The sequence below is a fragment of the Lathamus discolor genome, chromosome 6 (assembly GCF_037157495.1).
Source record: "Lathamus discolor isolate bLatDis1 chromosome 6, bLatDis1.hap1, whole genome shotgun sequence".
Taxonomy (NCBI): domain Eukaryota; kingdom Metazoa; phylum Chordata; class Aves; order Psittaciformes; family Psittacidae; genus Lathamus; species Lathamus discolor.
In genome coordinates, this window is record NC_088889.1 from 39749902 (window position 1) to 39776070 (window position 26169).

General features: G+C 36.9%; 1 protein-coding gene across 4 annotated transcripts in view; it reads left to right on the forward strand.

Annotated features, from left to right (window-relative positions):
- The window catches only part of SLC25A21 (solute carrier family 25 member 21), a 250472-nt gene that overhangs the window by 208369 nt on the left and 15934 nt on the right, over positions 1 to 26169 (forward strand). For 3 of the 4 annotated variants that reach the window (XM_065686258.1, XM_065686259.1, XM_065686260.1), the window contains 3 exons: positions 13656 to 13722; positions 20080 to 20139; positions 22553 to 22660. In XM_065686258.1, coding sequence (XP_065542330.1) covers positions 13656 to 13722; positions 20080 to 20139; positions 22553 to 22660 — 235 coding nt within the window. Of the gene's footprint in view, positions 1 to 13655; positions 13723 to 16545; positions 16690 to 20079; positions 20140 to 22552; positions 22661 to 26169 lie in introns of those variants that run through there. The other variant, XM_065686261.1, reaches the window with a different exon arrangement.

Sequence of the window (26169 nt, forward strand, 5' to 3'; positions counted from 1 at the left end):
ATGAGGTTTTACTCTGTCCAATGATTCACTTTTCAAGTCCAAGCACATATGACAAGAACTGCTTAGTGACTTGGCAAATAACAGAACAAATTACTTTTCTGGTGGCTTAGCCTGTGATGTGTTACACTGCTGGAAAGAAACCTGGTGCTAGGGTGTTTTGTCTTGGTTGGGTTTTTTTTCTGGTTGATTGGTTTGGGGGTTTGGTTTGGTTTGTTGGGTGCTGGTTTTTTTGGTTTGGTTTGGGTTTGGTTTTTTTGTCTTATGGTTGGGTTTTTTGTTTTCCAGAGCAAAGTTTTGGATCAAGTCCGGGCAATTGTAATGTATTGATTTTATCCTAAACAGTTGGCACAAATACTTCAGGATCTGGGGAGTAATCTGTTTCTTCCAGACCATTCGTTGTCACAGGCCTTACTTTGTAGCAAGTAATAATTTTATTCAATCATTTTAAAATAAATAACTGAAACTTAGAATATACTATAATGTCATTAAAAGAATTTTAACAAAGTGGATTACGCACAAATGGCAGATGTAGGATAATTTTATTTATTTATTTTATTATTTTTACCTTAGAAGATAATAATTAAGAATTACTGTGCCTGATCCTTTGTTTTGAGACTCTGTTGCTAAATTTCTCTTCCGATTCTCTTCAACTCTTGTAATCTAGGCTTTGTTTGTAGTTCTCAAAACTTTCAGTGACAGTAGGCCAGTTTCATATTGCATCAGTCCACCCACTTCCAAGGAAATGTTTCCAAAGGCTTTGTGTACTTCTGAAAACATGAAGACTGAAATACCAGTGGGTTTTTTTAATAACTGATGAAAATAAAATTATTAAAACCTGTGTGGTTTTACTTGATTTGGGCATATTCAGCAGAACATTAGCAAAAAAAATAGTATTACCAAAATATAATCCATTACCAGTGGGTAATTTCCTGGACACTGAAATACAAAAGATCCAAGAACATTCTGCAGCTCCTCACAATTCTGTATGTGTGGAACTGTGCACAACTACAGATGTTTCCACTGCCGCAGAATTCACTAAAAACTGCCAGGGAATTTGGCCCAGATGTGCTATAGAATTACAATGACCCTGGTAATAGTGAGACTTTAAGCAGCAAACACCAGATGTCCAGTAAAATGGTTAAAACTGAGATCCAAAGCATTTTTTTACCACATCATCACAAACAAGTATGGAGTGAATAAGCTGAAAATCTCAAGCAATACTTCATTATTCATCATCTCTAAGATGATTCTGTGTGCTTGGCTTGTGATATAGTGACATTCTAGTATAACGTCTTGTAAGAAGGCTGCCCAGAGGCTTAAATAATTTTAAAAAATTAATTAATTAGACACATACATAGTTAATACAAGATTGTATTTTTCTCCTTACCTTCTTTCTCTACTCGTTTTGCTTGAGGAGTAATTCTGGATGTGTGTGTGCTGTGCTACTGCCATACGATAGTATGCCTGCAGACAGGACAAATGAACTGCTGTGAAGTGCCAGCTAATGTAGTTCTGCTTTAGCTCAAATGGTAGCAGACTCGAGCTGCTATACCAGGGCCCCATGCACTCCTACAATCTGCATCTGTATACATGGTAAATGTACTTTTCCTACAAAGTACAAGTATTCATTACCTTATGAGATACTGCTTTATACAGTGTGTTTTCCGAGGGGTCTGTGTGTGGGGCAGACCCCAGAGACAATGCAAAGCAATACATTTCTCTTTCCACTCTCTATTGATTATGATTTTTTATATCTTCAAATGCAAATTTTAGACATTCACTATCAAAATGTACATTTAGTCATTTTTAAGTGTCTCTAAAACAAAAGATCTTTTCTGTTACAAATCTTTAATCAAAATGTACTGTTAGTGGTGTATCTCAGTGTAGGGCAATAGACATATATCAGTATCCATAAATCAGATTCTCTGGTTTTGATTAATCTTGAATGTAGCAGTAATCTGCTGTTTTTTCTCTGGAAAACTAAAGGTACAAAGGTTTTTTACTTGGAATTGGGATTATAGGCTTCATAGACAAAAAGTGAAGAAAAATAGGAACAAAAAAAACACCAATATAAAAAAAGTCTTGAATGCTTAGATAAAAAAATAAAGAGCATGTAGTCTTTGACAGAAAACAGGTAGTTACATTCTCCAAACCTTCTTATAACTTTTTTTGCAAGAGATGTGGTATAAACTCTATTAAAATAAAGAGGATTATTTTTACTTCAGTAGGAGCCAAATCAATGAAGAGGAATCCACTGCTCTGTCACTGTTACTGAGTTTTACACAAGTGTAAAAATTTGCTTACTAAAAAGTATGTTCTTCTGCAGAAGAAAATTTCATCATAAACCAACCACTGCATCATGGCAAAGCAAAGTGAAGTTAACCTACTGCTTTCAGAAATGCTACTGCTCAAGAATTTATGATTTCTCTCATTATTTAGTTATGCAGCTGTTTAGATAATTTTCAGCTGGCCGCAGGTGATATCCTTGTCTGAATTTTTGTAACCCAAAAGGACACAAGCCTGTTGACGACACTACTGTTTCTCTTTACTGTATTGCCAGTTTTACATAGTTGCAGTACAAAATCATAAATTGTGTAATTCTTCCTTGAACTGCAGACACACATTTTGTAAGAAGCTCATTGTCACTTGTTGGATTTCAGCATTTTTAACTTGCAGCAAAACAGAACTTGTAGAAAAACATCCGGTGTTATGTACCAATACTGATAGCATTGGATGCCTTTTCTCGGAGCACTGCCTGTGGATGCCCAGCACTCCAAATGACTACCACCTGTTCCTTCAAGACCATCTACAGTTACAGCAGCAACCACTGCACTTGGAGCTCTCTGCTCACCCTTGCCTTGCAAATCTGCTTCTAGTGTAGACCCTTTTGTCTTCCAAAGCAGTTTGCTGGGCACCGGCTTACAAGGAAAGATTGGTTCTGACTGCTTGTTAACCCAGTTAGAACAATAAAAGTGTGGGTTTATATCCTTGCTGGCTGTACTGTCCATGAGAGAGGGTTTTCACGTGTCTTTAAATCAACTCTGTAGAATAGCAGGTAACCATTTAGTCATGCCTAGTGAAATGTTGTTTATATTGACTTTGTAATGCTCTCCAATGATGGTGAACAAGGAAGTAGTGTGGTTGCAAGCTGCAGTTACAGAGTGTGAGATCATGGCAAATCATACTGCTGTGAAGGTGCAATGATAATCTCTGCCTAATCTGGCCAAATTCTAAATCCAGCTCAGAGCTGGTTACTCATGGCATGTTTGTGAAATATGCAAGAAAAAAGTATCTCTCTTTTGCAAATTCAGAGAAAATTAGAGATCTGGAAGAAAAGCAAATTTGACCCAAATTGTCTTTTTTTCTGATGTACTGATATATATGAAGGTGTTGTTATTTTAATTCATAAAATGCAGAAAGGTTTGACACAAAAAATTACACTGTCTGCTGTAAAAGAGCTTGTGTTGCATTTGCTTGAATTGCTACGTGAAATAGTTTGTTCATCTGTAAAGTAAAATTCTCTGTATGCTTTTAAAAGCAATTTGGGAGAGAGGGTTCGTTTGTTTTGTTTATTCAATGCCAAAGTGGCAAAATTTCTTTTCTGCAGAAGAATTCAAGTTGGGAAGGGTGCTGGATCAGAAGAGTATACTGAGAAAAAAAACAACCATTTCAAAAGAGATGTTCAGGTTAAACCTGCTGAGGCAGGTTTGCTGCTCAAAGAACACATTGCAAGTTCTTTTAGAAAATAAATAATCCAGTAGAAACTGCCACATCAGTGAGACACAGGCTCCATTACTTTCAGAAAAAAGGAACTCCATCAGGTTTCTTTATAAATGTCCATGCAGATGAAGGGACTATTGTCAGCTGGGGATACTACAATAAGCCAAGGATACGTCACTGAATAATAAGTAGCAATAATAATAATTAGGGCAGACACTTCTACATGATTCTTCCCTTCACGTATTTGTCTTGCCTGATGATCTGGTCTCTAAAGTGTTTACATATGTCTGCATCACGATCCTGTAGCAGGTTTTCCACCCGTAACTGTATTAAAATATATCACTGGTGTAAAGCCTTGCAAAGCCTGTTTCTAATTGTTTAACAGTCAGCTTTGTTGGAATCCTTTGGTAAATCATTGGTAAATCTTCATTTCTCAGTCATTTAAACCTACCTTGCCTGTCCTTTTTCTCTTTGAGAAACTCAGAATGAAGGTTAGTCACCTCTCCAGACAAAATAATGACATGACATCGTAATGTTTTATCTTATATGTTTTGTGGGAAGGACAAGAGGAATGCTGTTATAGTGTATGAGTTTCATAGTATTGAAGATGGAATCCTAGAATCCTCGAAGCATAAAATGACAGAATTGTAGAATGGTTTGGGTTGGAAGGTACCTTAGAGATCATCCAGTTCCAATCCCTTGCCATGGGCAGGGTCACCTTCCCCTAGACCAGGTTACTTAAAGTTCCATCCAACCAGGCCTTCAACACTTCCAGGGATGGGGCATACACAGCATGTAATCTGTTTGGAAGCATTGCTGCATATGGCCTGCAAAAGAATCTTTCACGTCTAAAATGTATTGTGATTAAAAAAAAAGAAAAGGTTTGTTGGTATTAACTGTCAACTCTATTTGTTCTCTGATTGGAGTAACACTGAGGAAAATTTATTAATCCATATGGTATTTTTAGGGAGTTTGTGTACAGTGCATGAAGAATGGGAGGTATCCTTTGGGGCATCACTCCAGCATCCATGATATTTGTTGTATAATGCAGATCTTCATCTGTCAGAGTTTTCTTAAGCAGTATAACCTGAGCTGGGGTGAGCTGGATGAAACAAAGGGCTGGAGTTCAGTTTTACACCCATGTCCTCACTGTATCACACTGGCTTTGCATGGTGGCACTCCAAAGGCGCAGGAAAGGATCTGTGACACTGTGTCGCTCTGCCTAGGGACAGTATCTGTAACTGTAAGAAATTTGTGGTTTTCAAGGAGTTGTGTTCTTGCTCCCAAGTACATCAAATTCTTTCTAATAACTTTCTTACAACAGAATCCAGTATCAGGCACACAGAGCTATTTTGTCTGTCCTTACACAGGTAGATGCCATTTGTGCAAGTTTCCTCACACATCTGTGTAATACTTTTCTCTCCCATGGTATGTCTAGGTATCACAACTGCCTACAAGATGGGAACTCAAGTGCCAGTGTGTGTACCTATTCATGGTGCTGTTCACTACCTAAGTAGCACTACAAATTCTGACCGCTTTGATCACTATGTATGTAAGACTTGCTCTCTACTGGTGCAACTCTCAATATCTTTTTATAATTTCCTACTAGAGGTATTGTAAGAAAAATATCTCAAAGGTGCTAAAAGATGGAATCAAATTAATTATTCTGTGTATGTTTGCATATTCTTAATGATACTCTATTATTTTTAAAGCTAAAAGCACTACTTTCAGGGTTTTTGAGAAACAAGAAAAATACGTAAAGTTTTTAGTTTGTTAAAAAACTATAAAACCACTTCTTGGCCTAGTTTTACTTTAGATTTCAGAAAACTGATGTGTTTATGAATTCAAATCATTGCAGACAAAATTTTGCACCTGCAGTTATGGTTGCCTGCAGTTCAGTTCAGTTTAAGTATCTACATCACTGATTGCATCTGTAAATTAAAAACATCTAAGTAACCTAAATTACAAGCACAAATAATTGCAGGTGCAAAACTCGTACAAACACAAAATGATCTCTGAAAGTTGTTCTTCTAAATCTCATTGTAAGTTATTCACTGTATCGTGAACCTAGAGTCCTCTTGGGAGAGTCACTAATCTATATAATGACATTGAAAGCCTCTTGAATCTCATATTAGCTAGCAGATGGGAAAGAATACATGTAGTCATATAACTCCCTTGGGCTCACGCATGTGGATATTGAAGAGTATAACTTATTCCAATGAAGGCTAACATTAACTTGCAATCAAAAATTTCCTTCCTGAGCCATATTTTTTCTGATGGAATTAAAACAACTTAATGCTGTTTTTATGAAGTCACAACCAATCTGAGTAGAACGCACTCCCAGGGCAAGCAGGGAAATTTTGCTCATCTCATCATTTTCATTTAACGAATCACAGCAGCAGTTTACCACGGAGAAATGCTGTCAATCTTTTCCAAAACCAAATCTATTTATCCTGTGACTTTTATTCTAATGCCAGAAAAAGATTTCTAAGTACATAGCTACAAACGTATATTTTCTCTTTGGTATCAAAACTAAAAATGAATCATTTTCTTGCATTCTTTTGCTTCAGGAGATGTAGGTGTGGAGCTACTTTAAAACAGTGACTGCTTGCTGACATACCAGTTATGGCAGTACTGTTAGCAAAAGCAGGGGGAGGGGAAACCCTTAAATTCTCTTCTAGTGTTTGAACAACTAAAACTCCTACTGAACAAATGAAGCATTCTGCCAGTTGTGACAATCCAAAATGGAATGAAGAGTTTTTCTGTTTCAGAAGCTCTAGGCAAAGCTGTTTTGGCATGTCTGTAGCTTGTTCCTATTGCAAACAAAGGGGCAGCTAGAGGGAAAGTCTTTGGGGAAAGAAAACGCTGTCAGTTGTAAGAAACGAGACGTGTAGACCCATTCTATGATTACATGCAGGCAAGTTCGTAAGAGCCTAGACCAGCTGCCAGTGATAATAATGCTGCCATTTGCACTGATTTCAACAGGAATTACATCAAATATACCAGCTTAAGTCTTCTCAAAAGCAAAACTGGAATTTTGTTCATCAGCAATGGGGGCCAGCCTACAAGAAAAGTGTTAAGAAGGAAGAGGCAAAGGTGTCAGGGAGCCCTGCAGAGTGAGCATTGCTGCTCGTACTCCTGGGCTGACAGCAGTGGGAGCACGCAGTGCATGCTGCAGCTGGCAGAGTCCTGCCTCTCCGCCTGCCTGCAGTTGCTATCCTGCCAGGTAGCCCAGTTCTTCCCTCGACAATGGTGGTCAGCCCAGCTTCACAGGCACCTGGCACATGCAGAGTAAGTGGCAGAGGTGTGCTTTAAAAGTCCAATCTAATTTAATACACATGAATCTATTACTCAAGCAGTGCATGGTAACAATGTACCACTTAACTAATTAATTTGCAATCATCCTAGGGAAGAAAGCCAGAACAAGATGTTCTTTTTTTGCACATGGAGAACTGTTAAGGCTATGTTGTGCGTTACAGTGCAAGGCTCCAACTTCACCTTCCTTAAAACTGTTTTTCTAGGTGCTTTGGTATAACAAAGCAGAAAACACATGAGAAATATGTAGTATAAGAAAGGACTAGACACTCATTTGAATAGAGAGAAACTTTAACAAATATTCCTTTTTTTACTCTCACTTTTTGCTGCCACAGACAGAAGAAATGAAGGAGAAAGTTTTGTCTTTCCTCTTCTTGAGGGATTTATATTTAGGCGTGTCCTGTAATTCATATTAATTAAGAGTGCAGCCTAGAAAGCCAAAAATTAACTAGCATTTTGACCAAGAGATTGAGAGGTGATTAAAACTAATGGAAGAAAGGCTCATTTCTCAGTAAGAACAGTCACATGGGTGATGGATCATAATAACTTCATAATCTGACCCACATGCAGTAAATATGGTGATGACTGCCGTTTTGAATAAGTGAGGTAGATTAATGCTGATTATTAATCTGTTTCTTGGCCAGTCTGATTCTTTCAGAGCCAGCTCCTGTACTGTTTAGTGTTTTTCTGAAGTATCTGAATACTTTTCACTGACAGCCCCTTCCCTTTTAACCAGTCACTTTTCTTACCTATGTTGTCTTATTTGAGGGATTTCTTTCATTAGTTTGTCTGCTTCTAGCATTCTTATAGCTGGACACTTTGTCTTCTTTTAGCACATACCATAACATCAGTGTTACTACAGACACCTGGTAGCACATAATTCTGTATTACATTTATTTGCTGGGAAAAAAAAAAAAAAACAAACCAAAAAAACAAACCCAAAACCACCTTTTCCTTAATTCCCATGTGTTGCAGTGAAAGCTCAGTGAAAAAAGTGAAATATGCTTTGAAAATAAATACCTAGTATTTAGTGCTGGTGTCTAAAATGGCAGATATCTGCATGGTAGACACAAAATGGATAAACAAATATATTTCCATTACAGAAATTCAGAAGCCAGTTTGGCTAAGTGTGTCATTGATAGCTTTATATGGGGTTCCTGTAGGGACATGTGTTTAACATTTGCGGTAGGATAATACACATAACATACTTCATGAGAAAAAAAACTCTTTGGAGAGCACCAGTGTCCAAGCTTGGTTTTCTGTGAATGTTTCCAACCTTTAATATCTTTTAAAGTATGCCTAACTTTGTGCCTATTGCGCCTGAATGATGCCTAGCCTTCCCTATAGCCTTCCCTGTACCTCTTCAGCTGGGCAAATGATTGTAGACGGTGTGACTGAGGGTGAGCTGCATATGTGAACTGGCTAGTGGTTTGCTGCTCTCACACAGCTGAATTGTGTGTCCCTTTTACTCAGCAGTAGGTACAAATTTGTGCCTGCCTTCACTAAGCACTAGCTAGTTCTTCTGAAAATTATGGGAACTTAATTTTTTTTAAATCTCCAGCTAGGTCAACATAAAGGTTACATCACACTACTAGCAATATTAAAGTAATATTGCCCTGTTTTCAATTGTTTCATTTTAATTTAGTAATAGATTCACAACATGCTACCATGAAAGAAAAAGATACCTTTTGCTGGTGTAAATGAAACTCTAAGCAAATTTTATTATTTAGACACATATACATCCTCTTTTGAAGAACACCTACCATTTTACCAAGCATGCCTTAAAAATTCTTTCCCTTTTTTGAAATAAAGCATTATGTAAAATCAGAAAGTTACATACTCGTTTAATGTAACTGATGTTGTCAGGAAATCCAGGTCCTTTATTTATACTTGGGATAATACAGAGGTAATGAAAGCAGAATTGGACCTAAGAGGGTTTTTGTTTCAATTATACAACAATGTGGGTAAGAGACTTGGATTCGACAGCAACAGAAGAAAGGGAATATTGTGCTCATGCCTTCAATCAGCTTTATTAGATCCTTAAAGGGAAAATTATGTGAAAGACAGAGGAAGAAAACAACAAACTAAGCAAGATCCCAATTTCAGTATAATTCGAAGAAAATAACTGATTTAGGTTGGTCGTCTTGCCAGGGTGAATGACTCAAGGCTTCCAAACAAGAAATGGAAACCAGAAGGATAGCGAAAGCCTGGAAGAACAAATTGAGAAGATATGATTGACTGTAATGTTTCAAAATCAACTGCTGCAAAGATGAGTTTGGGCTGTTGCCCAGAATACAATTGAATGGTGATGTTCATTTAGACCCTTAATGCTGAAACAAAATAAGATGTAGCTGTGTTTCTGTTAGAGATTTACTTGTTCTTTCCAGTGTCTCTAGCTAGGGATATGATGTCACGTCCTTTCTCTTCTATCACACGCTGCAGTGATTGCTGCCGCTGTTCTGTGATTTTTTCTGACCATAGATTTTCTGAAGGAAGGCCTGAATCCAGGTGATAATATCTTTCAAATGTGAAATGTCATCACCATTCACCAGCTGATTTGAAAAACTTTATACACTGTGTGCAAGTAGGCTAACTTGCCTCAGTGTTATTGACCAAGGGTAAGAAAAGTGTAAGATTGTTGTACGTGTATGTACGTTCTGACTGGCAAGGCCATTCCCATTTCTGTTACTGTCATGCTAGGTTTTTTTACATTAAGGAAATAGCTCATTTTGCAGAGATTTAAAATAATTGTATCTTTGATGGGCACAACTTGTAAAGCATTACTTGGAAAAGTTGGGGCAGCTGCTTGTTCTCCACCTCAGGCACAGAAGGTTCTAAAAGAAACTAAGCTTTATGCAAAAAAAGAGTCAGTTGACAATAGGCAGTGTTGAGATGGGATTGTCATCTACTTCCTCCTTCCCTTTATTCCTTTCATCTTACTGGCTGTGCTTACTAACTGTTTTTCTGTTTCTATTTCAAATGAGGAAGAAAAAAAATCTAAACCACAGTTCATAATTAAATACTGAGCTAGTTCTTACCATGTTTACTGAATTACATATTGCATATATGGATGTATATCCTCAAAGTTTTCATGTGTTTTTAGATTTCTAAACTTAATGTGTTCCATAGGAATAGACCTTAACTCCTTCTTGTCTGTTTTTCATGATGAGATTTGCCTCCACAGAAGAAAGGAGTAAAGTGGTGAAACCCAGTTACAGATCCCTTAAAACTGTAAGGATTCACAGAGAGATGAATATAGTTGCTGAGCTCTGCAGATTCTCCTGGTTCACAGTAAAGATTCCTCCAGCAGAAAATATTCAGTGTTGACCTTACAGCTGCAACAAACAGATCAGCTTGACATGACATGCACAGTAATAACTTTGTATAGGTATCTTTGCCGCAGGGTGGCTAACCTGATAAAGAGAGGTTTAAACCAGGAACCACAAGGGGTGGAGAGAGTTACCACAGTTCTGAGGGAGCAATGGACAGGCTGACAAGCAAAGCACCTGCGGTGATGTGAACAAGAACACAAAAATTAACAAAACAGGGCTTAAGTGGCATCATCTGAAGCATTTGCATGTAAGCAAGGAAGTCTCTCTGAAGTGCCTGCACACTGAGGCACACAGCATGAGGCTAAACACAGTGTGCAGTAGTGTGTAGAGAGCTGCAGCAGTAGGATCTTGTTGAGACCCCAGAGATGCAGTGGATGGCTTACATCACAGGAGCGCAGTGCAGTGGAGGGGTAGAGACTCTTTAGGAAGGACAGGCTGGGAAGACAAGGTGGGGGAGTTGCCCTTTATGGAAGAGAGCAGCTGGAGTGCATGAAGCTCTGTCTGAGGGTGAATAATGACAGCTTATGGGTAAGGATTAAAGAGCAGACCAATAATGGCGACTTTATGGGGAATGTCCACTATGGGCTGCCTGACCAGGAAGAATGAGCAGATTGTCGCGCTGGGATGGGGGGGGGGGTCCATTTGAACATCGGGAAACACTTTTTTACTGTGAGGGTGATCAAGCACTGCCAAGAGATCTCCTGGATCTCTGTGGAATCTCCTTCCTTGGAGATACTCAAGAGCTGTCTAGAGGTGATCCTGGGCAACCAGCTCTAGGTGGGCCTGCTTGATCAGGGGCTTGGACCAGGTGATCTCCAGAGTTCCCTTTGAACCTCAACCCTTCTGTGATTCAGGAGCAATGGATAATTGCTTCTCATATTTTCAGATCCCATTTCTCTAGAATTTTCCAACAATCCACCGCCTGGCCTGCTGAGCATCTGAATCTCTGGTATTTCAACACCAAGATGTGATAGAATGGTTGGTTACTCTTTAGAAGTGATTACCTGCCTCATAGGATGGCTGAGATGGCAGATATGTTGCTCAAATTCCTGATATACCCTTCCCCTTCACATTGTTTCTGCAAAGCTTCCCCTGTAGATCCTCAAGAGCCCATGGCAATGTTACAAGGTTTATAGATCCAATAGCTGCATGCATGAGAGTATACATGCTGGGAAAACGACCTGTACTGCTGTTTAAAGCTAAGCAATGCTGCTGGGTGTTGTAGAACTGAATTGTTGCTTTACACTGCATATCTTTCTGCTTATGCATCTCTTTACTAATGAGGAAATCTGGGCCAAGTTTGGGTCTCACTTTTTTCTAGGCAGAGTTAAACTTATGAGTAGAGCAGTGGAGCACATCTTATTTTCACAGAATCACAGAATTACAGTCATGTCAGAGTACTAGAAATTCCAAAGGGGATGGCTGTTGTAGATATGCTTGCAGTGGTTTAGATAGAGCTGAAAAGAAGGAAGTGTTTATAGGAATATGTGTTCTTGTAGCTGACCCTACCTGGACATCGGTTTCAGTTTGAACTCACATGAAACTCTATGAATCACCTGCTTAAAGTTATTCATCATTTCAGTGGCTTGCTGAATCAGCAGGAATATACTTTGAACATGTATGAACCATTAAAGACTAAGACTGGATCCAGTATATCTATATTGCTATAGCCATATCTATAGATATCTATAGTTATAGATATATGTACATATGTATGTATATATATTTATGTTTGGAAAGTGAGACTTCAAGGAAATTCAAACAACTGACAGCTCAACTGAACTCCTGAAATCTCCTACCCAAGGGCTTTCAGTGTTTTGTCATGAAAACGTCATTGTATAATGTGCTCAAAGTTTCCTTTTATCATGGACTGGAATTCAGACTTTGCTTGCTTAAGGTATCACTTCATAAGTGATATTCCCACTCTGGAGCATCTTACAAAGTCTAATTTATTTTGTATATATTAAAGCAGCTTAAGAAGATAACTCCAGAGAAGTGTTAGAAGGGTGGGAAAAAAGGTATATCGCATTTGTGTTATTTTACATTCCCCTGGGGAATGTGAATTAAATTGGGGTTTTTTTGACATGCACAAGATAACTGTAGCAGAATCTGTTCATGTCGTGACTCTTCCACATCCTGCAAAAGTATTCCAAGTAATAGGCTGTTTTAGAAAGGTGAATCACCACATTTCAACATCACCAATCTTCAACATTTTAAGAAGAGATAAATGCTTTGCTTTAAGAAGTTATTTCTTCTGTAGACAGAATTGTCTTACAGTCCTGAAAGAAGTGTATAAACTCTGAAGATGGATAAAATGTAAGATATACCCTTGTTGGCTGGCAAGGCAGCTTTTTGCTGATTGCATTAGATGCCTCTCCCCGTGCACTGTCTAGGCGAGAACTATGTCTACTTTCACCTCAACGTGGGATTTTGAGAACTACCTGTCATTTAAAGCATTACCAAGACCCAGCTTTATGCATCTTCATTGCCCTTGTAAGCAGAGTTCAGGCTGCCTGCAAATGCCATGTATGTTGCTGTGCTTGTAGCAGACTATATATGTATAAAGATATAGATATAAAACTTGGATGATGCAACACAAGGCATATCTTTGGCTTCAGGCTAGCTAAAAGTCAGCAGCTATTGTAAACTCCTTCATTGTTTATGGAGCCAGGTAAAAAAGTGTCAAAGACCTGAATGATTACAGTGGCAAGATACCGCCTAATTTTTTTTCCAACACAAAATACATGCATTCTATTATGGCTTTGTTAATAGATAACTTGTGTTAAAAGTGCGTTGAAAAAAAATAAAACACCTTCATCTATTTTGAGGCATATTTAAAACTAAACTTTAAAAGATGTCTTAATCTAGTGTCTAAAAATAAGCATGCAGGTTTTTTGTATGTAACTTGCTGAAGTTGCAATGTTTGCCAAGTCTGTATTGTGTGACTTCAGATTTTAATATTATCACTGCTATGTCAAGGAAATTTAAAAAATGAAGTAATACTTTCTCTTAGCTGTCAAAACTGTTCCTCTTCCTTTAAATACAATTTCTTGTCTATTCAGAAAAAAAAAATTATTGCATTTTTACTTATTCATTCCTGGTTCTCTGATGTCTCACAGCAGATAGTAGAATTGGTAGCACATTACTTATTCAGCAAATAAAGAGAATTGTTATTTACAGACTATGCTTGGAAATGCTGAAAGCTTAGTTGCTTTACTCAAAAGTGAAAATAGAATTGGTGGTATGGTAATGATATGTTGTTTATGTAATTTATTTTTTCTTCACTAGATTGCTTGGCTTCTACAAAGGAATATTTCCTCCCATCTTGGCTGAGACACCCAAAAGGGCAGTGAAGGTAAAAACTCCATACTTCTGTCTTAAAAATACAAGTAGGGACAGTGAAAATACAAGTAGGGACAGTGTCAGCTGTAAAACATTTTATTCTTCTCCCACTGATTGACATTAGAATCTTGAACTTATTTGGCATATTAATCTTCTGATTTTACTGTGGGGAAACTTTCCTGTTGATAGCACAATAATAACTGTGTTTGATTATGAAGTATAGAATAATGGTCTTAAATGCTAAGCTGGTTTTGACCTCTATATATAATGTTACTGAAAAAAAAATACAATTAATTTATACAATCAAAATTAATAAAATACCTGCAATGATATTTTAGCCTTATAATTAACTCTGGTTTAGACATTTTGTTTTACTGAAAATGCCTAGACACTTGCAAAACAACTAAGGATAGCTTAATAAATTAACACAAGAAGCCATTAATGAAGCCACTCCTAATAAGTACTTACTCAGTAACTTGAAGTAGTATATCTACAGATTTGAAGTGCTACCCAGAGTTTTCCTGTATTCCAAAGAGCACTCTACTTCATACTTTCACTGTTTTACAGATTGAACAAAGTAACTCTTCATCATGCAAAGAACATTTTACTCCAGCTCTCTTGCAGCTGAAATAGATGGTAGCCTATCAAAGTGTATTTGCTGTTGAATGTTGGTCTGATTTCCTTTTATTGTCCTCTATGTTGACTTGTGTAGGATTATTTTAGTAGCATTCCTAAGCAAAATATTCAATACATCAATCTCTTCAGTTAAGTAACGCAATCTTTTTAATGAAAAGGTAGCAATTAAGCACCTCATATTAAAGTTCTAAATCTATCATTGTGTTACAAGAAAATGGTTCTTTGTGTCTTACTTCAGAACTCTGAAGTTTCCCAGAGTTGCACCACTATATCTAAAAGCAGTTTTTATACAGAATGTCCTGATTTTCCTTTCTCTCTTTTTTTTTTTTTTGTTTCTTTCTGAGAAGGCTGCATATGATTCTGGTCCTTAGTCTGCAATTAATCATTCACATTCCAATTCCTTTGCAGAAGAATAATATTTGTATAAAGTGACAGGATGTGACCTTGTAACAGAATCCTAAAGGAGTTCTGGTAATGTCATCTTCTTGTTTGCATTGGCATTTTAGATGCAAATGACATATGTCACCTACCTCAAATTTTTTTGATACAACTAAGAAAACTCAAGTTCTATTTCATAACAATATGGCAGTGAAGAATAGATATTATTTAGAAGATTCATAATAACTCACTTTCTTCGTACTGTGATATTTCCTCTGTCTCTCCATTTCATTTGAAACAGGTCAAAATCTGATTATGCTTTTTAGATACCAGCATATACGTAATTAAAATACAAAACCAGGTTGGATTTCTCTCCCACCAACCTGAGTCATGCAAAAATCTTAAGTAACTTTCTCTTACTCAAATGGATTAAATTGGTTTAAACCACATGTTATTCAACATAATACTAGAATCACTGGAAGATTTAAATTGGGAGGGATCTCTGGAGGTCCTTTGATGAGCATCCTATTCAAACAGCGATGACTTCATGGTTAGATCAAGTTGTTTGGATGTCTGTTGAGTTCTGAAAATCTTCTAGGATGGAGACTGCAGCCTCTCTGTGCTCCTGCTCCATTATTTAATTACTTTCACTGTGAAGAGTTTTGCCCCAAATTCAATCCAAATTCCCTGTTGCAACTTTTGCCTATTGCCTCTCATGCTTCTGTTGTGGACCTCTGAGAAAGTCCATCTTTGTCTTCTGGATGGTGGAAGACAGGAATTATATCCCCTCAGACTTCTTGTCTCCAGGCTAAATAGACTTGGTACTTTCAGCGTCTTGTACACCATAAGCTCACAGGTCCTTAAATGTCTTACTGGTGCTCTCTTCGTGGGATTTCTGTGAGGGCTCAGTAGTGTTTCTGCTTCCATGGAAGTCAAGTTTAAATGCTAAATGTATTTTTTAATTAAATCATTGAATTCTTTAATTGTTTACACTACTCTTTTAAATTTTATGCTGTTTCTAGGAAATCAGGAGGAAAAAAGCCTTAAGTTTCCTTAAGACATCAGCTATATTCTACATTAGAAGAGCTCAGTGACAGAATAGGGCAGCACAGTAATGTCCTTATAAGAACCTTGATGCTGAGGCAATGTGAGATGCACTATGACGGCACAATTTCTAGCCTCCGAGGTGGAGTTTGTACTCATGCTTTGACCTGAAGAGGATCCAGCTTGTCTCAAATTTCCGCTTACCTTATTTGTATGTGACTCCAATGGAAAAGTCACTGCTTCTTTTGGTTCACTATCCACCTTCTATTCTTCTAATAGTTTTCCTGATTTTAACAGGTCCTAAGATATCCCTTGTGCACTGCCAAAGTCACAAACTGACTTGTGAGATCCAGAGGACACTTATGTCCATGCTTGTGGTTTTGAGACTTGAGAAATACAAAAGGTAGAGAGGCAATTTCTAGGTTTCAGCAGCCTTGAGTTATGTTTGCAGTGAACTTTTTGGAAAACTTCAACTTATAGTGTCTTTTATATCTCATAAAACTGTATACGCTATGGACAAGGGAGATTTTGTGCAGGATGTGCTTGTACTACTGGAATATTTTATTTATCTGGTGTGGATATTTGCAAATAAAAATAAACCTACTGAAATTAAGTTATTTAGCCCCAGTTATTTAGCTAAGTGTTGAAGATATTCACTTGTAGTCAACTATGTTCTCATGTCTGTCTTGCTATTTCTTTTTTTCTTTCTCTTTATTTCCCCTCTAAAAAGAAACCTGGTATTTCTGGAAGATGAAAAGTCAAGGTTTATAACTTTATGTTAGATTGAACTTGGAGGAAGGAAGTGATGATGCCAATACAATGGTTAACAGATGAACTTTTGGGGCAAATTCATATTGTTCATGTGTTCCCAGACATCTTGTTTCAAGCATATATTTTTACCTTAGAATTATTGAGACATCTGGTAAGTACTTTGGCTATATTCTACGTAACTTGAATTAAAGTGTATCTTTGCCAGATGGACAATATTGTTTATTATATGCACAAAAGCGTGTTTTAAATACATTTATCCTGAGATAATTTTTTGTGTGGGCGAATCTGTTAATACAACTGTAAAGACAAAGACAAGGTATGTTGTGGTTTTAAGAACATTTTATTTAAACATGATATAAATCCATATGATAGAGCTAGATACTTTTTGGCAAAATTGTATGTATACTAACCACGCTAGTATACCCAGCAACATTTACATTGAGTTTTATTGCTATTATTTCTTTTCTTTTTAAAATGATGTAAATCATAGTTACTATTAAGTAGCTATTTTATTTATGACTCTAGGAAGCTATTGATTTTTAAGGTAACATTTTTAAGACCAAAAAATTACTAGGTAATATATTTCTGCCTTTATTACAACCATTTTACAGATCTGTAACGTTATGGAAAACATTAAGGAATACCAGAAATTCCATTAAAGGTTAGGAGGGTAACAATGGGTAGAAGGATGCTGGAGAGAGAATAAAGCAAACTTTATCACAATAAGAAATTAATTTAGTTCAGTAAAGTAACTCACACACAATTGACACTTTCCCAGAGACTTCCTTTTACCTATAAAATACCTTCAGTTTTCCAAAAAGATAGACCTACAGTCTAAGTAACACTTCTCTCTTTTCTGATTATTAGCAAGGCCAGTACAATACTTTTAAATGTGTTTGCAGGGTGTTTGCAAGACTAGTGTTCAATCTGTACATTATTTGGAGGGCCCTGATTTTAGGACCTTTTCTGCAAAATGAGATAAGAATCCCTACTGAGGATAAAAATGTATCTGTCCCCTGGCCAGAGTATCAGTCCTTCAGTTTTACAATTTAATATGTATTCATATGCCCTCCTGCTTTAAATCTGGTGGCATTATTAACATGTTAACATTTGTTTCTCTGATGGTTTTGGTGCCATTCTAGTGACTTTTCATTTGAAGCCACTCTTGATTGAAAAATGTTTTTGACTTTGCAATAGGATAGGATTCTAAACAAGTTGAAATGACAATGTAGTGCTTACTACTCATGTTCCTCTACACGCAGTTTATGGACAAGCTGTTTTGTTCTGATAGGTCTGTGGTAACTAAGCCCTGAGGGACAGAGCTTGTCTTCTTTGGCTGCGACCCAGCACAGGTCACCCAGTCTTTCTGTTTTGCCTGAAAAACTCTATTCCCTCAAGTTTCTTACAATTCCCACATCTCCATTGACCTCATTTCCCATTGCCTTCCTGTCATGGTGAAACTGTTTGATTGTCACATGCATGGGCAGGTGCTGTGTGGAGGGGTCAGAGCCTCTTGTGTGGGAGCGGAATTCAGAGGATCCTGCCTTCATTTGAATCAGCTTGCTTTAAACTAATCAAGTGTTACAGGTCAACTTTGGAAAGTAGCCAAGAAAATCAGAGATTCTAGTTATTTCTTTTTGCTATACAGGGATGTGACTGTTCTTGCTCTAGTAGATAACCAACTGCACCAGCGCAGTCTTGGTGAAACTGTGACAAGGTTTTGTTGTTCAGTCCTGTAATACTGGACATGCTGTGAAAACACCACTTCCCTTTTGCATGTAAAATTGTGAATACTTCTTGGACAGATTATAGGACTCACAGTGAGCTGTAGTTACGTGCCTTGTGTTGTTCCATGTGTGAAAACTATGTGGAACAAACAGCATCTCCAGTATCTTTGTTTTTTTCTGTATTTCAGATATCTAGTCTTTATAATCCACAAGCTTTTCTGCTGTCCTCGTTCATCATGCTAGATAATCATTTTCACTCACTTCAGAACTGCCTTATGTGGCATCAACCTGAAGTGCTCTTTCAGTGGCTGCAGCAACGTATTTTCAGAATACTAATTTAAAACAATATGAGGTTTGGGGAGATTTGCTGTTCCCAGAAGCACTGAGACTAAAAAGGATCTCTTGGGCCAGCAAACCTAGTCCCCTGCTATTCTGTAATCTCCTTCATAAATTTATCAAACTCTCCCTTACAAGTGGTTAATTTTTTTCCTCCATTATTCTTATTGGAAGACTGTTTCAAGACCCCACACCTTTGGCTGTAAGAAAGCATCAGATCTCAAGCCACATTCTGTTTATTAATAGCTGTTACTTTTATACCCAATTACTTTATGTTACATATCTTACTTTTTTTTTCATTCCCTTGCAGCCTCTGTTTTGCTAAACTAAACAAGGCAAGCATTTATTCTCCTTCAGTATTCATTCTTGAAAAAAATATCTTTAAGTTCTCCTTATGGTCCTGAAAATCCTGGTTTGAATATGCTATAGTCTAAGGTCATCTTTTTAGAGCAAAGGTGACCAGGATTGTGTGCTGTATTTCAGAGGGAATCTTACCAATAATTTGTACATTGTCACTCTTTCTTGACTGATGAATCTTAGACCTTAACTGATGCATCTTAGACCTTGTGTGTCCAGAGACAAAGAAATACACAGTGACAGTCTGTCTGCCTGCATCATTAGGAAGCTTCTTACTGACCTCAGCGCAGTCAGGGTTATTCTCAATACTTTTCTTGGAAGAACAAATCCATTAATTTAAAAAGCTTCTGAAAATTAACTGGTTTGGGTGGCAAGAAATGTTAGGTTGCAAACGAAGACATTTACAAATGGTTGCCTTTCTCTGTGTCAGTGCAGATGAAACTGAGCTTCCCATTTCTTTCTTGGAATTCAAGCACCCAAGAGTACAGCTTTCAAAACTCATCCTCTAAGGAATTGCAGATGCTCAGAACTTCTGAGCACCACTGACTGAAAGCAGACAATTGGGTGAAAGATTTATTTGTAAAGAGCAAAAACTAAAAGAAATGTGCTTGTGGACAGTGAAATATTACAAAAATCTGTAGACTTTCAGTCTTCAAAATCTTCAAATACATCTCTCAGGTGAGAAGTAGACTAGTATCTGAGAAACGTGAAAGTGATTGCAGTATATTTTATTAAATACGTGAGGATGATTTCTTGAGAGAAATTGTATTTGCTGCTACATTTATACCACTATATGAAAGTTTAATGCTAGAGGAAAAGTTTATAATTTAAAAACGTGAACTATGTTTTGTAAGAGAACTCTTACAGAAAAAATTACTTTAATTGCACTTATGCTGCTATTATGCGTGATACACTAATAAAATCAGTTCTGAAGCCTAATTGTCTGATGAAGCACATCTAACACTGCTACAGAGAGTGTGAAACAAAAGTGCCTTATGTTTATTTTGCAGAACTGCACATGGCTGCTCAGGATACAAGGTATCCTGAAGCTCCATTGTGGCTTGGTTTTGCTAATTTGCATAAGTAACTCTTAATTTTTTTCAATGCAATTTTATTTACAGTTTTTCACCTTTGAACAATACAAGAAGGTACTAGGATATGCATCATTACCACCAGGACTGGTATGTATGGCTACAGAACTTCATATTCTAATTTAATATGAGTATACTGAACGGTGCCATCAATTTCCTCCCATAGAAGGAGCCCAGAATTAAAAGGGACAGTTCAACCAACAGTCTTCCAGAACAAACTTTCCCTTTGAAAACACTGATAACAGATTTTATCAAAATGATAGTTACATTAATTTTTATATCTAATGTCTTCAAAGTAATTCCCTACAATGTCGTAACATTTGTTAATATGGATAGAGACAGTCACCATGAAAGAGTCCGTATGTAGCTTGCCATTCTTCATTCTTGCAAATTAGATAATAAAGTTGAACGTTATCAATATTTATTTATTCATATGATAATGACTAGTTTGATACCTCAGCCTCAGTGTGCTACTCTGCAAGGCGCAGTGCAACTATAACAAAACTGCAGACCTCGGTCTCATTCTAAAGACTTTATAATAAAAACATAAACTATGTATGAGAAGCTGCTACCTCCTTTGAAGTGAATGACAAAATACTTTTATACATCAGTGGAGTTTGGATTTCATCTCAAGAACATAAAAAAAAAGGACTTAAATATACACAGAAATGTTTTAATGCTAAGATGCAGTTTGCATATGTTGTATGCATTCTTATACAGAGAGTTTAATTCTGCTATTTTACCATTTTGAATAAAATATTTTTATAAGAATTAACTGCTTTGTGTAGTGTAAGAATCTAAGTAATAGTAAATATCTATTTTATGAAAATGGAATCATAATTGTAGGAAATTATATTTTTATGGTTATGCTGTAAAGGTTTTGCTTATTTCAGGTATCTTTCACACAGTATTGTTTCCATTTACATCTGCTTTCCATTGCAGTGAGTGAATGGTCATGGAATCATATTAACTACTTTAAAGCAAGTTTCCTCTTCCTCTTGGTTATTCCACTGGCCCTATAGCTGTTTACAGTATATCCTATTTTACCTTGTATTTTTTAGCAGGCTCTTCTCATCCTTAGATTTAAAAAGGAAGGCTGACGTTTGCTCTCCAGCAAGTGGAAATAACAGAGTTTAAGATTACATGGTTCACCAGCACTTTTTTGGAGGAGAATATGGTGGAAACATGACCAAAAGCTGCTGTGATTCATATAGCAGATACAGAAACCCTCAGACACCCCTGACATTTTAGGTGCAGAACTGTTACCACAGAGGCATTTTTGCCCCTAAGATAGGTGTGATAGAGAAGGAAGAAGAAGACTGAGAGGTATTCTAATCTAAGCTAGACAGAATGCTCCTAGGTGCCTCAACACACCTCATATGAAGACCACATTTATTGTTAAAAGAGAGATGGATATGTTTGTACCATCTTCCTGCTGGTTTCAGTCTCATGGTTGATGATGAAAGGGATAGATTATGTTCCCACCTCATATTGGAAAAATAGATTTGTTGGTAATACCATCTCCTCCAAAGGTAGCTTGCTGCTACCCTTCGAACTCACCATTCTTCTTTCTTGAGCTCTCAAGAGTCCCTGCTCAAATTCCTCTGTATTGAATAAGGTTTTTCTCACTATTGTTGTTTCCTTACCTTCAGTTTCCTTGAATCTCAGCAGATGTACTCAGTGTATTATATTTTGGTCCCGGGACTCTTTTCAGCCCCTGGAAAGTCAGGAGATATTAAATGGAGTCAATAAATCTGTGATCACCAAAATTAACCCCTCTGAATATTTGACCTAAATATTTCCATATTCTTTTTCTGTTACAAACAAACGAAGTTACTTTTAAATGCTGTGTTTTGATGGAAAGCAAAGCAGTGAATAACTCCATATCTAGGACTGTAATGTACCATCAGCTTCTAAATGGAGTTAATTTGTCTTTGTAGTGAATGCTGAGATTTCCATGTGTGTCACTCATCCCCATGTAAACCTTCCCAGGGCTGATATTTACTTAGGAGAACTCTTCCTCTGTGTGTGCAATTTGCTTATGTACTGCGCTATTTTGATTTCTTACATTTATTTTCTTTTTAAGTTACTATGTTAGTGTTATATGCTCAATTCTCAGCGCAGAGTTTTTATTTTTTCCAGTGCTGCATAACTGCATTCATATTTGTGTTTTTATTCAGACTCCACCCAAAGATAACATGAGTGCATTGTTTTGCCGTGTTTTCATAATAAATTGGTACCATAGTTTTTCTTCAAGCTGAAAAGAGGGTTCATTGACACTGCTATGACATTTTATTTTGTATTTTTTGGAATGTGGTTTATGGCTATTGTCATATTGTCTTCATGAACTGTCAGCATCTAATCAAGGGCTAAAGTTGTTTAGTAATAGAATACTGCTGTATTCATGCAGTGTCACAGTTTGCATTGTATGATTCAGTTTCATAAGCTGAGGTATGGGAAATTTTACTCCATAATTTTTTAACTTTAATTTTAACTTTCCTAGGCATTTGCAGTTGCTGGCTTGGGATCTGGGTTGACAGAGGCAGTTGTGGTTAACCCTTTTGAAGTAGTTAAGGTTACCTTACAGACAAATCGGAATGCCTTCACAGAGGTATGAGAATTGCTCCATTCTTTTTTTTTTTCTGCTTTATTAGGCATAGTGCACTACAAAATTCATATTTAGAGCAAAATGTCTATAATATATTGGGTTAATGCAAATGATTTTCCCACATGCTTAACAGAAATGGAAAAAGAGTGAAGAGACTCAATAGACGATGCCTTCAGATATGCATGAGATCTCAGGTATGCAGAGATGCATGGCGTATTGTCAGCCATGTCAGCATCTCCATTGTAAATATGCTGTGTGTGAAGTGCACCTTCAGCCTCCAGAGTAGCCAGCAGCCCAGCACTGTGAGGAATTCTAATCCAAAAGTACAAACGGAGCCTCTTGTACACAGTGCATTTACCCCAGGAGACTCCAGACTTCAAGTGAGCACCAAAGTTTAGCGTAAAACTTCACAGCCCCATGCCCTAGCCAGGCATTTTAACATTTATGTTAAAAATGTAGCTGATAGATTTCAGTCTTGGATAAAATTATTTATATTATAAGTCTTCATATTTATAAGCTCAGGAAATTGTTATATAATAAAGCACACCAATAACTTAGATTCCCGATTCACTTCAGATGTATATTATTCAAATATTGTTTCGTTCAGAGAAGTCAATGTGCAAAATTTACTTTGTCCACAGTTCTGGATAGTGCTGAAAGGCAAAAAAAAATTAAACTGGAAAATAGTGATTGATCAAAATCAAGTGTTCCCAGGAATACACCAGCTTCAATTAATTTTATTGTAGAAAATGTTCCAGGCTATTGGGAAGGAGGGCAGTCACAGCTCCTTTTTCCTTTTCTCAGTGAATAAGACTAACAATTGTCCAATCAGCTCTTTCAAAATCTTTTGAGAATTCAGCTCTACCATAGTGGAAGTGTCAAATCACATAAGCATGGCATGAAAAGCTTGGCTGAATCCCTGGTGAGGCATGATTTTCCTTATTCTCCTATTAAGTTTTGACTGAGTTAATACTTGCATGCCTTGTAGCACTCGTCTGCACAAATTGAATGGGGAGATGCATAGTAAAGAGATTTATAACCTGGCCATTTACATAAGCTATTTGGGCCTTGCCTTTCAGATATGCTCTGGCAAAACATTGCCACAGATTTCCAAATGTCATAGACTAGCTGCTACCTACTCTGTAACTCATCAGAGAAGCATTCTCTTCAAGAATAAACCTTAAAACATTTGTTAAATTTCTGTTTGATTCTCAGTTCAGCAAAAGAGATCTTTAGATGCTCCAAGTCTCCAGCCTAAACATTTTTCAACCATGGGCTGCAAATTCAATGAAACAGAGAGCTAATATAGTACTGGAGTAAAAAGTTTGGGATCCTGGAAGAAGACTGAAAGTGGGAGAGAGCAACATGTGAGGGGATCTTTCTGTGAGGAAGATGATATGAAAAAATTATGGACTACTACTGCTCCAGCAGTATAAACTAAGCAGATATTCTGGATTTTTCTGCCTCAGAGTTGTGAAGATAAATTTAACCTATCTTAAAACCTTCTGTTTTGTGTGAAATACACTAGTATTGTATTTGGGGCAACCCAGCTTCTGTAAAGTTGAAAGAAACCAATATATCCTTTCACTTTACGTATTTTTTTTTCTCTATTGCAAATTTTAGAAGAAAGTCTGGAGTGTTTTAGTTAGTAAATTTTATGCAGTTACTTACTTTAGTTACAGCTTCTCTTCCTTGGTGACCTTCAGGATATTCCAGTAATCACAGTGTAGCTGTTCAGAAGCATCCAGGTTTGTTTTGGTTTAGGTGACTATTCTTTAAATTTCATTTAAATGCAAGTTTTCACAAAGTGCATATAATAGTATATTATCATACAAATAAAATCGTAAAGTAATGTTATTGGGACTCTGCTAGAACCTACTTTACACCTAAAGTATAAATTAAAGTGTCTGTTTGCCCTAATGAAAAAATCCAAGGGGCTAGAGTTCTTAAATCACGAAGACAGTCACAGACATACCAATTTTTATATATCTGTAAAAAAGTGTTAGGATTCCACATTTTGCTCATAATCAGGAAAATTCCAGTGGCTTCATTACCATGATTTCAAGTACTCATGAAGAATATGTTAAAGAACATTTCACACTAAAGCATATAAAACTCAAGCCTATTGGAAGAAGTATGTGTATGTTGTATTATGCAGCGTAAGGCAATGGTGCACTCATTCAATTACCATGCACTGTTTTTCTAAAAGGTTTAAGTAAAGTATGTGCCTATCCCATTGTGTAGCTTTCATACTGTATGATGAAACCTAATGCAGTTCACATATTTCTTTGACTATTGTATTGAAATAATAAATATATCTTGTTTAAAAGGAACAAGGAAGAGCATGAACACATACTCCCACACCCAGACTCCTGCACACCCCCAAAGCAAATACTCACACACTACAGTGACAGCTGAATTATTCTGTGGTACCAGATCATCTTTCAAGGGTTGATAGATTTAAAGAGGAAGGCCACTATAAAATACGTTTTGTCACTTTTGTAATGTGGATTGCTACAGGTAAAAAGTAATGGTGACTTTTTGTTAAGGTAAACTGCTAGAAGGCCCAACGTCTTGTTTGTTTTTGGAGGTTTGGGGTTTTTTCCCTGTAGCCATGGATAACTCACTGGTTACAGAAGTGGGTGTGGTAATGGCAACCTTCTCACCTGACTTAAGAGTTGTGGTTAATTGAACACAAGTTTCTGCTTTACTATGAGAAGATTCTGACTCCAGATTCCACTGACTAGGTCTCTATTAAGTATAAGTGAACAGTTGTATGAAGTAACTCCAGATGTTTGTGCAAGAAATTCCTCCATCTGAATTAGTCATACTGAGGTCCTTCCATAATCAGCGATGAAACACAGACCTTCTGTGGCTTGATCAGCTGACATTTTAGATGCCTGCTTCGGCTGAAGTTTAGTGCTATCTACTAGATCCCTCTTTATCACTGAAAGACTAAAAAACGGAGTCTTTTGAGAGTCTCAGATGTAGAGGTAGACATTGCAAGAATCTACATTTGGACTGATGAAACCCATCTCAGATGTTCAGCAAGTGACAGGCTTCTCCTTTGAGTCATTTGCAAATCCATATTCAAGATGAGAACAAGGGAGAGCTTACCATTGAAAGTTGCTGCATTAAGCTCGGATCACTTTATTCAGAACCATTACATGTTTTTTAATGCTCTAATCTGCATTTTTTTGTGCATGAGAAAGGATATTATTGCTAGAATTGGACCATATTCTATGCTGGGTATTTACATTTTAGAACAGATTCCAGCTTGAATCCCTGAGGGGAGTTACAAAAGTAGAATATAGTAAAATGTATGCAGAGCATTCACGTGATAATATTAGTTACCAAATATGAAAAAACAGAATGAAACTTAGTATTAAAGACTAAACTGCTCAGTCACCTAAATAAGCAGACATATGCTGTGTCAGATAAAACAGGCATAATTTGGCTGATGCTGTTGATTTACCAGAGTGGTATTTTGAAATGGAAAGCTATTAAACAAA